At 53.0% G+C, this 12,445-nt stretch overlaps 1 protein-coding gene across 2 annotated transcripts; it reads left to right on the forward strand.

Moving 5' to 3' along the window:
* The first annotated feature begins 10 nt into the window (after nt 1–10).
* Nucleotides 11–11,947, forward strand: FXYD5 (FXYD domain containing ion transport regulator 5). 2 transcript variants are annotated; one of them, XM_069457707.1, is made up of 10 exons: nt 11–64; nt 310–474; nt 766–826; nt 2,597–2,677; nt 3,520–3,576; nt 5,245–5,349; nt 8,384–8,458; nt 9,746–9,775; nt 9,855–9,929; nt 11,634–11,947. In XM_069457707.1, the coding sequence occupies exons 3-10, from the start codon at nt 766–768 to the stop codon at nt 11,681–11,683; spliced, it is 534 nt and encodes a 177-aa protein (XP_069313808.1). In that variant the 5' UTR covers nt 11–64; nt 310–474; the 3' UTR covers nt 11,684–11,947. The 2 variants fall into 2 exon arrangements, with proteins under 2 accessions (XP_069313808.1, XP_069313809.1); XM_069457708.1 differs by having other exon boundaries at nt 5,245–5,346; nt 8,366–8,458.
* Nucleotides 11,948–12,445: the final 498 nt, after the last annotated feature.

The following is a 12,445-nucleotide window of genomic DNA, read 5'->3' on the forward strand; positions in this document are numbered from 1 at the left end:
TGGACGCAGCCACCGCCGCGGCTCTCTCCCCACGCGGCCGCCGGTTCGGGACCCCAAGCTCGACGTGAGTCCCTCCTCCGCCCACCTCCATCCGCGTCCCCTCTGCCCGGACCGGGCTCAGGTGGGTGGGGGACCCGCCTCTCGTGCCTCTGCGCCCCCCATTCATGCCACTCCTCTCACCTCCTCTTCTGCACCGCAGCGGGCCGCACTGCCTCGCTCCCTCCTGCCTCAGTCTCCCCAGATCCCCTCCATCCCTCTCGGACCAGTCTCTCTCCGAACTACCCAGCATCCTGTTCTATGTCCCTGCAGGCGGCCCCCAACACCAGCTCACTTTTTCCTCTGAGATCAGGAGTGCATTACTCACTCTTCCTCTTTCCCGCCTCCGACTCCTGGGCTGCGGCCCCTGAGGGAGGGAAGAGTCTCTGGTCTCCGCCCCTGCCCAGACCCCTGAGCCCTCCGCCGTCAGACAGAGGGGTGAGTGCCGGGCAGGGGAGCAGGGAGGCGCTGTTCTGCTTCAGGAGTGTCCCCCAGCCCTTGCTGTGGGGAGGCCAGTTGGGTCTGATGCTTCTTGTGTTCTTCGGGGACCTGCAGGGGAAAAAAGGGGGGTGGCTTGGGGCTCCCACCTCTCACCCCTTCCCCTGCCCCAGAAGCCAGCTGCCACCTCTGGTGCAGCCCAGGGTAGGGGATGGGACTGCAGGGTCCCCGGGGCTGCCCCAGCCTGCCCCCTGACATCGTGGCTGACCCCAGCATCCACTCTCCCCGTAGATGTCGCCCTCTGGTCGCCTGTGTCTCCTCATCGTCATTGGCCTGATTCTCCCCACCAGAGGTAAGACCCAGCCCTTGTCTCCACCCGGCCCAGAGAGCACCCAGCCTGTGTACTGCTGGGCGGGTGGGTGGGGAGCTCAGATGCTCCCTCCTCTGTCCTCACCCCCTACTGAGCTGGCACCAGGAAGTGGGGAGCCCTAGGGGAGGAGGGTTACACCCTCCTTGGACACTCAGAACTGGGTGGCCACTTCCAGCGAGTCTGGCTGGAGCCTGTCTTGCTGAGCAGCCTCCGTTTCACCTCCAAGAAGAGCTCAGAGTTTGATTTGGCGGGGAGGTTGGTGTCGGTTTCCTCCTAGGCAGCCAGGAAACTGGGCTCCCGGCAAAGCAGACCACTGGGTCCCGGGCAACACGCATTTAGGCAAAGGGGCTGAGCTGGGGCTGGTCCAAAGAGGCAGAGACATCCCAGCCTTGCCTGGGAAGTGTTTCCCAAAGGCAGGGACCGAGGGGGACATTTGCAGATGACTTTACATGGCAGGCGCTCTGTGCGCTAGCTCATTTAGGCTTCAGCTGTACTCAGTTATACATGTCATACCCATTTTATGGATGAGGAAACTGAGGCTCAGCGAGGGAAAGTGCCCTGTGCCAGTGGCTGATGAACCTGTCACCAGAACCCAGAGCACACACTCCACTGGAGGTGCCCCCATTGTCTTTGACAAAATGGCCTTCATGTCTTCTTTCAGTCATTCGACGGATATTTGTTGAGCACCTACTATGCGCCAGGTCTATGCGCTGGGGAAATAGCAGTGACTAAAGCAAGAGGTCACATTCTAGTGGGGAAAGACAAGTCATGAGTGATGTGGCAGTGTATACAGGATGCCAGAAGGTGCTACGTGTTGTGGGGAAAATCAGAGAAGGGTAATGAGGATTGTTTGCACAGGGTGGTCAGGGAGGGCCTCACTGAGGAGGTGTCATTTGGGCGAACACGTAAAGGACACTAGGAATGAGCCTTGCAGGTGTCTGGGGGATGAGTGCTACCTCGGGAGTTGGAGGAACAGCAGGCAGGAGGGGTGGCTGGGTTGAGGGGAGCAAGAGGGGGAAGAGGAGGGGTCTGAGAAGTGAGGGAGGGCCAGATGGAGGGGGACTTATGGGCCGGGTGCAGACTTTGCTGTTACCTGGAGCAAGGTGCAGCCCCGGCAGGGCTCTGAGCCAGGAGGGTCCCAACCTGACTCAGGTGTTCCCAGGCCCCCTCTGGCTGCAAGTGGGGACCAGACTGTGGGGCAGGGACAGAATAGGAGACCAGGAAGGAGGCTGCTGGGATGTCCAGGCAGGAGGGGATGGAGGCCGGGCCAGGGTGGGGTCTGTGGATGTGTCTGGCAGTGGGGGACCCTCCCCCTGCTCCATCTCATCGCACCCTATGCAGCCCCATGAAGTAGATTCAATTGTTATCACTGCTTTGCAGACCAGGCAGCCGAGGCTCAGAGAGGGGACTTCATTTGTTCCAGGTCACACATCAAGAAAGTTTTGACACCAGGGCCCTGGCTAACCCTAGCACCTGGGCTAACAAGACGAAACTGCTTCTCCCATCCCGCAAGCATGGGCAGGGAGGCAGCTGGAGGAAGGTTCTCGGGCATTACCGTAGCTTAAAATACTTCCAGGGTCATGGATTGATTGAAACGGCCAAAGCTGAATGGTGCCACCAGCAGGTGGGACCTCTAGAGTTCCCAGAAGTGTCCCCAAGACTTCAGCAAGGAGGGCAGAGTGGGAGTGCTGGTGAGAGTAGGGGGACTGGGGGCTGCCCCCCCCCACCAGCTTCGCATCCTTCATTCCCCAGGACAGACGTTGCAGGAGGCCACGCCCATTTCCCCGGTGGACCCAACTCCTGTGGACATTCATGTCCTGACACCAATCCCAGGTGAGGAAAGAGGGACAATTCTGTTACTGCAAGCAACAGCAACAAAAATCCCACCCTTGGACCAAACAAAAATAAGGGAATTTATGGGTTTGTATAACTAAAAAGTCCAGGGTTAGACCTTTAGGCATGGCTCAAGCCAGGTGCTCAGATGATGCTATCCGGAAGCTATCTCCATGCCTCAGCTCTGTTTCCTCTGTGTTGGCGTCATTTTCAGGCAGATTCTCCTCTCATGGGGCTAAGATGGCCCCTAGAAGCCTGGGGCTTTCATCCTGCCTGCTAAGAATCCAAGCAAGAGAATTTCCCCTTCCCCAATCTGGCAAATTTCCCAGAACCGAGTGTCTTTGGCCAGGCTCAGGTCACATACCCACCGTTGTGGCCGCAGGCATAGAGAGCTGATGGCCAGGCCTGGGTCCCATGTTTGACCTCCAGCAGGGCTGGTGCCAGCCTTGCTGGATAAAGTAGACGGAGAATCAGGGGAGGATGGTTCCCCAAGGGAAGTTCAGGGGCTCTTATCAGAGCAGGCGGGTGCTGGTTTGTGGTCAGAGGTATTTGGGAGACGGAGTTGAACACGTTTCTTTAGACAGGACATCTCAGAGTCTTGAGAAAGCTAATCTGCGGCCAGCTTCCCCAAGGAGCCCTTAGGACGGCGTCTGTGGGCGGGGAGGGCCTGAGTCAGGAGAGATACTGGCAGCACATTTGGGCAGTTAGCAAATGGCTGGATTAATTAAGTCATTTTCATTACGACAAAATTGAGTTGTCATGGGAATCTCGTGTGTCTGAGTCTATGGACCGTCTCCACTTCTTTCTCTCCTCTTCTTGCCCCGTCTCTGTGCGGACTCCAGATACAAGCCACCCAGAGCTCCTGGCCACCCCTGAGCCCCCAGCCTGGCCTGCTGATGGTGAGTGGGGCAGGCGGAGGGGCTGGGGGTGGGTCCCCCTTCTCTGACACTCAGGGTCTTTGGGTACCTATTTCAGTCTCCACCTCAAGCTTTGAGTCCCCTGGTTTACTTTGCGTGGGGTGGCAGCCAACTCCATTCAATACTTTAAAAAAAAAAAAAAAAAACTTTTGAAATTGTGAAATTAACAGGCATAGAGAAAAGTCCCAAACCCATAAATGCGCAACTTGATGACTTTCTCTAAATCGAGCCCCCATGTAACTACCACCTGGGTCAAAGAGCAGAACTTGGCAAACACCCCCAGAAACTCCACGTGTGCCAACCTCATTCATTTCTTCCTTTCATCTCTTTATCTCTTTTTCCTTTTTTGAATTTTCGAATAAGTTTTGAACTTTTTCTTAGAGTATGACATAATTCAAAAACGCTCCCCAGTTTTTGCAATTGATGTTTAGCGACGTGGTAGTCCATAAACACATTCTATACTATAAGTGAAACTAAATCCCGTTAACACCCCCATCCTTCTTCCCTCCGTCTGTCTCTGAGAGGTCCCCACCGTTAGCATGGGGGGCGCTCCCCAGGGCTACTGCGTCACATGACTGTCACCGGAGAAACGTACTGATCGTGTGGTGCGTTTGTGAGCTCAAGGATGTCATGAGTGCTCGGCACCTGCCTTGTTTGTTTTTTTCATGCAGCGGTGTCTTTGGCAGCTCTTTTCACATCACTATATGAAGACTCGTCTCGTTTTCTCTGCTGCCCAGTGTTCTGCAGGGGGCTGTGCTGCAGTTAAGGTCGCGCACCTCTGGAGCATATTGACTGCTTCCGGTTTCTCTGCCTCCGCACAGTGCCACAATGAGCAAACCTGCCCCTTCCTCCTTGAGCAAACACTTAGGCTAGTGTGCACTTCCTGTGTGCTGGCCATGGTTCTAAATATTTCCCTTGTGTTAACTCATGCAATCCTCACACAAGCCCTTTGAGGTTCTGTTATCCCCATTTTACGATAAGGAAACAGGCTCAGAGTAACTTGCCTGAGGTCTCACAGCAAGTCAGGGACACAGCTGGGATGGAAGTCCAGGACTATAGTTCCAGAGACTGTGCTTTTATCCAAAACACTACTGGGCAAAGGCTGGGCGCGCTGCCTCGTGCCCGTAATCCTAGCACTCTGGGAGGCCGAGGCGGGAGGATCGCTTGGGCTCAGGAGTTGGAGACCAGCGTGAGCAAGAGCGAGACCCCGTCTCTACTAAAAGTAGAAAATTAGCCGGGCATCATGGTGTGCACCTGTAGTCCCAGTTACTCGGGAGGCTGAGGCAGGAGGATCACTTGAGCCCAGGATTTTGAGGTTGCAGCGAGCTACGATGACACCTTGCACTCTATCCCGGGTGACAGAGTGAGAATCTGTCTCAAAAAACAAAAAGAAACACACAAAACAAGGAAACAAAGAAACCCACTGTGGGGCAAAGGACATGAACATTTTAATTTGTGTTGAAAGTTGCCCTCCCACCGTAGTACCCGGGAGAGTCCCCGTTTCCCACCCCTGCAGGGACACTTGGTACATCAGCATCTTTGGGTTTTGCCAGCCTGTTGGAGGGAGTGTCCCTTGCTGTGCAATGGGTCTGCATGTCCCTAATTCAACCTTTTCTTACCCCCGCCTCCTCGTTCTTTTGGCCCGAGTAGAAACAACACAAAACCCGACTGAGACCCTGCCCCAGACCCAGCAGCCGACGGGAGTGGATGGATTGCCAGTGACACCTCCGGGGACGCACAGCAGCACCAAGGAAGGTAGTGTCCGGGACTGAGAACAGCAGCCTACAATCTTTGTTTAATTCTCTATCTAGGTCACCATTTCCCCAAGTATGTTTCTCAGAGCACCTGTTTGGGGAATTGTTAATACGCTTTCAAAAAATTTTTTGTGGCTTGTGGTCAAAGGTATTTGGGGAACTCTGAGTTAAAGTTAACCATGTTTCTTTATGGCAGGACTTCTCAGAGTCTTGATTAAGCTAATTTGCAGCAAACGTCCCCAAGGGGGAGCAGCCAATATGCAGTGTTTCCCAAACTGTTAGACTTGGGAACCCTCTTTTGTTTGGTTCCCTTCACAGGGCTGGTGCTATAAAATGTGGCTCTGGATGGTTCCTTTGTGTATGTCTTAAAGACAGAGCAGGAGCTCTTAAGTTGCAAGATACAGAAAATACAACTTAGAAGAGAAGATTTATTGGCTATGTAAGTTCTGTAAAGTCCAGAGGTAGCCAATTTCAGGCATGGCTGGATCAAGCAGCTTTCACTGTCATCATGACTGAATTGCTCCCCGTCTTGGCTCTGTTGTCTTCATTCTCAGCTTACTTTTCCCCTCTTGGTGGCAAAGATGGTCGAATAGTTCTAACTTTAGGTCACAAACCCAATGACTAGAGAACATTTCTTTCCCATTATCTCCAGCCCAAAGCCTAGAATTGACTCTTATTGGCTCAGCTGGGGTCAGATGCCCATGTCTGCATCAATGGGAGCCTGGGAAATGCACTGCTCTGATTGGTCAGGCCTGAATCCTGTGCCCCACCCTGGGTCTGGAGAAGATGGTCAGCCCTGCCTGAACCACATAGAGTAAGAGTCAGGCAAGAGGTGGTTTCCCTCTGGACAAGTGAGTTAATACTACCAACTATGGGAAAGGGGGCCGAACTGATATAACGGCAACAGAAGGCCTCTAATGCTTGTGTGATGATCCCTTTTGAGGGGCAGCCCCCATTGGAAAGTATTGTAGAATAGCTTAGGTCATCCCCAGGCTGAAAGGCATGCACAGTTGTGCAGGCTGGGCACTGCACAAGAGCACCACCTCTAAGGTCATGCCATTCCCCTTGTTGATCTTTATAATTGTATCCAGTTTCCAGTGCTGGCAATAAAGCATCTGATTCTTACAGAATCTGTCTACTAAAACAATTTTACAGCAGATGAAAATAAAAGCCTCTTGGGGAAGGGAGCTTTTTTATTTCTCACAAAATTGGCCCTATGGGGCCTGGGGGATGGCAGCTGTGTCTACACTTCCCAACTGATCAAGCATTTCACATACCTGAACTAATTTACTGTGAGTCTTTGCTGACCTGAGTTACTTTATGCACTAGTCCACATTCCTGGGTCTCCGTGACAGAAACTCCACAGGGCCATGGGGATCATAGAGCCAAGCGGTAAAAGGCGCTACTGAGCCTCAGGATTTCCCAGAGCCTCCCTCCCTCCTCCACCTTTGCTTCTTTGGTGCTGCAGCCAGTAAGGAAGCTGTCATCCCCCAGCTCAGAGCTTCCTAGCTTCACCTAGTGTCTTAGTCTCAGGTTGCCGTAACAAAATACCACGGACTGGGTGGCTTAAACAACAAGAATTTATTTCTCCCAGCTCTGGAAACTGAAAGTTCAAGATCAAGGAGCCAGCTGGGTCAGTGTCTGGTGAGAGCTCTCTCCGTGGGTTGCAGACAGCCACCCTCTCACTATGTCCTCCTGTGGCCTTTCCCCGGTGTGTGCAGATGGAGAGAGAGCTCTCTGGTCTCTTCTTCTAAGGGCACTAATCCCATCACGAGGGCCCCACCTTCACGATCTCATCTAACCCTAATTATCTGCCCCATCTGCAAATACCGTCACACTGGGAGTTGGGGCTTCAACGTATGCATTTCATGGGGAGGGAGAAAATGCAGTTCGCAGTACCTAGCTTTTACTCTCAATCGCTGCTGGAGATTTGAAAGGTCCCAAGGAAAGGCTTCACTGGGGTCACGTGCTCCCTGTCATAGCCTGGGTCACAACTGGGGAACCAGATGGACTAAGGCAGGGGGAGCAGTTCCCCCAAAGGAAGGGGGAGCTGTTGGCAGAAGGAGGGAGAAGTCCCGGGTAGACACTGCAGCTGCTGACGTTTGCAGAGAGCTTGTTCCATGCTGAGCACTGGGCTGAACTTTCATGTACCCACTCGTTCGATGCTCACAACTGTGGGGCCTGTCATTACTCCTGTTTCACAGGGAGGGGATCCAAGGCCCAGAGAGGTTACTCAGCTTGCCTTAGGCCACACAGCCCAAAGTGGCAGAATCAGAATTTGCATCCAGACTATCTAGCTCCAGGGTGCATGGACACCACACACTGTCACAGCTGTCCTTTGCATTTTCTGTGGTCTTGGCATCTTTGTCACTGCTGTTGATCTTGCTTATACCTTCCTTTGGGTCACACAATCCCTGAACATCTTGTAATCCTTGGCTGTCAGTTAATACTTAGGGGGTGATGTATGAGAGAGGCCCAGGAAAGTCAGGGTTCGTGAGGCAGCTTTCACCTGCTGGCTTCTAATGGAGACGTCAGATGGGGTGCGAGGGTGCTTCTTAGGGCCAGAGGGGCAGGCCTTGCCTTTGTGGCATTGATTTTTTTTCAACAGAAAAACCCTCTGGTATTTTTGGTCTAGGGGCAGAAGTGATATTGAGAATGTTTTGCAAATATCTCCAGGCTGCGTAGCTGGAGGGCCAGGGTCCTGGAAGTCCTCCTGCCTGGCTATGCCAGATGTTGCCCTTTATTTCCTTTATCTCCTGGATTATAGGGTGGCCCAGAAGATGCTAGAAGAGGAGTAAGGGGTCCCTCGGGGGTTGGGGTAGCTGTAACCAGATGGTGCAGGCTTAGTTTGGTATTTTGGTGCCCACCATTACATGTTGCCTCCAGGGGTGGGGGGGGGCAGGGGGACGCCTGACACTGCACACTGGCTGTGTAGATGTGGGAGAGGGGTTTCTCTCAGATACAGACTTTCAGTGATATCCCTTGTTTCTGCCTCCATCATCTTCTGGCCACTCTCTCTGCCCATCCCATTGAAGGCACAACGATGCTCTCCAAGAGGACATCCCCAGGCGCAGATGTCAGGACAGAACCCCAGACCCTCAAGCCACATGGTCAGTAACTCCCTTCCCAGACTGGAAGTAGGCTGTTTTCTACTTACTGTGTATTTCCAGCACCTGGAATACAGCCCAGCACAGAATAGTCCTGGGAAACATGTTTTGGGTGAATAAATGGCTTCATGCCTGGAGAAGTGGGCACATAATATATGTCTGAATAAATGAACAAATGCATAAATGAATCCTGCATGCAAACCACCTCAAAACTCAATAGCTTAAAATGATAACCAATTTTTTTTAGCCCTCAACTCTGCAATTTGGAAACGTAGGCTGTGCTCAGCTGGGTGGTTCTTCTGTTTCCAGCTAGATTTACTCGTGCATCTGAGATTAGCTGGGTCAGCAGGGAGCTCTGTTTTGAGGGGCACCTGGATTATTCCCCTCATAGTCTTATCCTCCACTTCCTTCCCAGTCAACCCCCAATGAATGGCCACAGGTCATATAGTGATCCCATGTCCCTATTCATTGGACAAATATTTGTTGAGCACCTCCTGTGTGCCAGGCACTGTTACAGGGCCAGGGATATAGCAGTGAACAAGAAAGACAAAAATCTCTGTCCACATGGAATGATATTCTAGTAGTGGAAGAAAAACAGATAATAATCATAATAATTATATGTCAGTTGAGTTTAACTTGCCATCAAGAAAAGCAAAGCAGGGTTAGAGAGTGACTGAGGAGTACAGGTTGAGTGTCCATTATTCAAAATGCTTGAGACCAAAAGTGTTCCAGATTTGGGATTTTTTTTGAATTTTGGAATATTTTCATTATATTGACTGGTTCAGCATTCCTAATCCAAAAATCCAAAATCCAAAATGCTCCAATGAGCACTCCTTTTGAGTATCATATTGGTGCTCAAAAAGTTTCAGATTTTGGAACATTTTGGATTTTTCAGATTAGGAATACTCAAGCTGGATTTCATATACAGGACCAGGGAAGGCCCCACTGAGAAGGAAGTGAAGGAAGTAGCCATGTGGATGTCCAGGGAAGGGGTGCTCCAGGCAGCGGGAACAGCCAGTGCAAAGGCCCTGAGGTGAGAAGGTATCTGGCATGTTCAACAGCAGGGAGGCCAGTGGGCTGGAGTGCAGCGAGTGAGGGGAGAGTGAAGAGATGAGATTAGGGAGGTAACGCAAACCAGACTGTGTGTCCCGGTGAGAACTTTGGCCTTTGTTCTAAGGGTACCAAGGCTGAGACCCAGGTGTTCCCTCTCCCTGACTCTACCACTCACTTATTTATTCACACCACAAACCTTCGCTGAACTCTGACTTGCTCCTTGTCTGTCCCCTCCAGGTTCAGATGAGGACAACCCCTTCTTCTATGGTAAGTTGCCTGTGGGAAGATGTGGGGAGAGGAAGGGTGAAGGCCTCTATGACTATACCCCTCCATTTTCTCTCTACAGATGAAAGCACTCTCCGGAAACGGGGGCTCCTGGTGGCGGCTGTGCTGTTCATCATGGGCATTGTCATCCTCACCAGTGAGAATGGGGGTTCAGTGGGAATGGGAGGTTTGCTCTGTGGCTGAGGGTCAGGTCCTCAGAGGCCTCTGGGCAAGGTTGTTTTAAATGAGTTATCTATTAGCTATATACCCATACAAACTGCCCCTGAATTCAATGGTTTAAAATGATTAACATGTATTTAGCTCTCAAGCATGCAGCTTGGAAATGTAGGCTGGGCTCAGCTATATGGCTCTTCTGGTCTCAGCTGGATTTGCTCACACATCTGAGGTCAGTTGTGGGTCAGCAGGGAACTCTGTTCTTGGTTCTTTGCCCTGTGTTCTTACCTAACTACCCTGGCCTTGTTCACATGATGGTGGCAGGGGTCTGAAAGAGAGAGAGAGAGAGTGAGAGCAAAGGAGTGCAGGCTCAGAACTGGCCACTATCACCTCCGACATATTCTGTTAGTTAAAGCAAGTCACAAGACCAGGCTTCATCCAAGCAGTTGGGAAATTGACTTGCTCTTGATGGGAAGAGAGGCAAAGTCACATTGCACGGGATGTGGATACTGTTGGGGAGGGGTAGAGAAGTGGGGGCTGTTCTGGAAGTCAATATATCATGCCAGGATCACAAGCCCACTGTGACCTGGTGGGCCGAGGGCTGAACGAGGCCGGTGGGGAGGAGGCGGATGAGCACCGATGCCTTATCTGGATGGAGCAGCCCCACCCACTCCATCGCCCAAGAATGGGGGCCTGGAGCTGCCAGAGTAGCCAGTCTTTGAAGAGCTCTGTGTTCCTGTAAAATCTTCCAGTGCATGGATATCGGCAGCTGTGTTGGTCAGGGTCATGGCAGGTGGCACATGGGCCCAAAAAGGGTTAACTGGAGACCGTTTAATAGAGGGACTTTTCTGCCACCGCCACCGGGGTAACAGGGGATGGTGGAGTGCCTTAGGACTAGCCACGATGGGGAGCTGTTATCAGCCAGGCCTGGGGCGTGAGAGGAGGTCACAGCTGTGCCAGGGCCTGGTGAGAGGTGGAACTGTGGCCCTGGGGAGAGGGTTCCAGCCACTGCCTCACCGTAACCCAACCAGGAGGGAGCAGGGCCGAGGGGATCAGATGCCCAAACCTGCCTCTCCTCCTGCCCTCCTGTCTCCCGCCGATACTGAACTACAGGGCAAGGGGCCGCGGCCTGTGGCCAGTCAGGTCGGCCTCCCAGGGCCCAACACAGGGCAGGGAAGGGTGGAAAAGGGAAAATGACAAACAGAAACTAAGGTTTTTTTTTTTGTTTTTTTTTTGAGACAGAGTCTCGCTTTGTTGCCCGGGCTAGAGTGAGTGCCGTGGCGTCAGCCTGGCTCACAGCAACCTCAAACTCCTGGGCTCAAGTGATCCTCCTGCCTCAGCCTCCCGAGTAGCTGGGACTACAGGCATGCACCACCATGCCCGGCTAATTTTTTCTATATATATTTTAGTTGGCCAGATCATTTCTTTCTATTTTTAGTAGAGACGGGGTCTCACTCTTGCTCAGGCTGGAGAAACTAAGGTTTTTAAAATGCTGTGGGTGAGATCAAATACAAGGGCCCCAGTTTATAAGCTCTTAGGTAATCTGTATAGTTTACAGCAAGTTTCACTACTTTCTTGTCCCATGTCTTCATCAGGACGATGAGCGCAGCCACGTGTGTTTTGCCTCAATGGGGCGAAACGATCAATATCGCTCCAGCTCACGGCTGCTCCTTTCTTTCTCCCACAGGCGGCAAGTGCAGGCAGTTGTCCCAGTTATGCCGGAATCATCGCAGGTGAGTCCATCAGCGGCAGAGCCCGGCAACCCGACGGGCACCCCGAGACTGCGCCCCCCACCAGCTCACCGTGCCCAGCCTCCTCCCTGCCCTCAAAGAGCCTCAAGAATGGTCAGTATGAGAAGCCCAGCCTGAGGGGGAAGACACAGATGGATGCAGCTGGAGCTGGGGCTGATGGCCTGAGTCCCCTACTGTCCCACCCTGCCGCCCGGGAAGGCTGGCGGGCTCCCTGGGTACCGCCCCTCCTCTCTGTTCAGACAAAAGTAAAACACAGTGGCCCTCACCCCGTGGTCTCTGATCATTCCTCATAGGGGAGTGGAAGAAAGGCAGACCCTGGCCTCGGTGCCCCCACCCAGGAGTGGAGCAAGGAGTCACAGAGCCAAAGCAGAGGCAGGGAACAAAGCGAAGGAAGCCTGGGGCCAGCTGGTGGCCAGGGAAAGTCAGGGCTGGCTCGTGCCTGCAGGCAGTTTGAGCCCCGGGCCTGGTCCCCGAGGGGAGTGTGGTATCCAACGGCAGCTGCGCCCCAGCGTGGGCAGGGTTCAGGCAAACACAGATGGAGGTCCCGGCCCACGGTGGTCCCCTCTCCTTCAAACTGCAGGGCTCTCTCCCCACTGGGAGGGGCCCCACACACGAGTGTGGACACCCCAGCCTGTACATCCAAGCCCCATCTGCACCTCCCGACACACGAATGGCCACCTCTGGGCCATCTCTTGGCTTAGAGATAGATGTGTCCATTGAGAAGGCCACGTGGGCCCCGGTGTGGGCT

This window comes from Eulemur rufifrons, chromosome 24, assembly GCF_041146395.1.
Source record: "Eulemur rufifrons isolate Redbay chromosome 24, OSU_ERuf_1, whole genome shotgun sequence".
Taxonomy (NCBI): domain Eukaryota; kingdom Metazoa; phylum Chordata; class Mammalia; order Primates; family Lemuridae; genus Eulemur; species Eulemur rufifrons.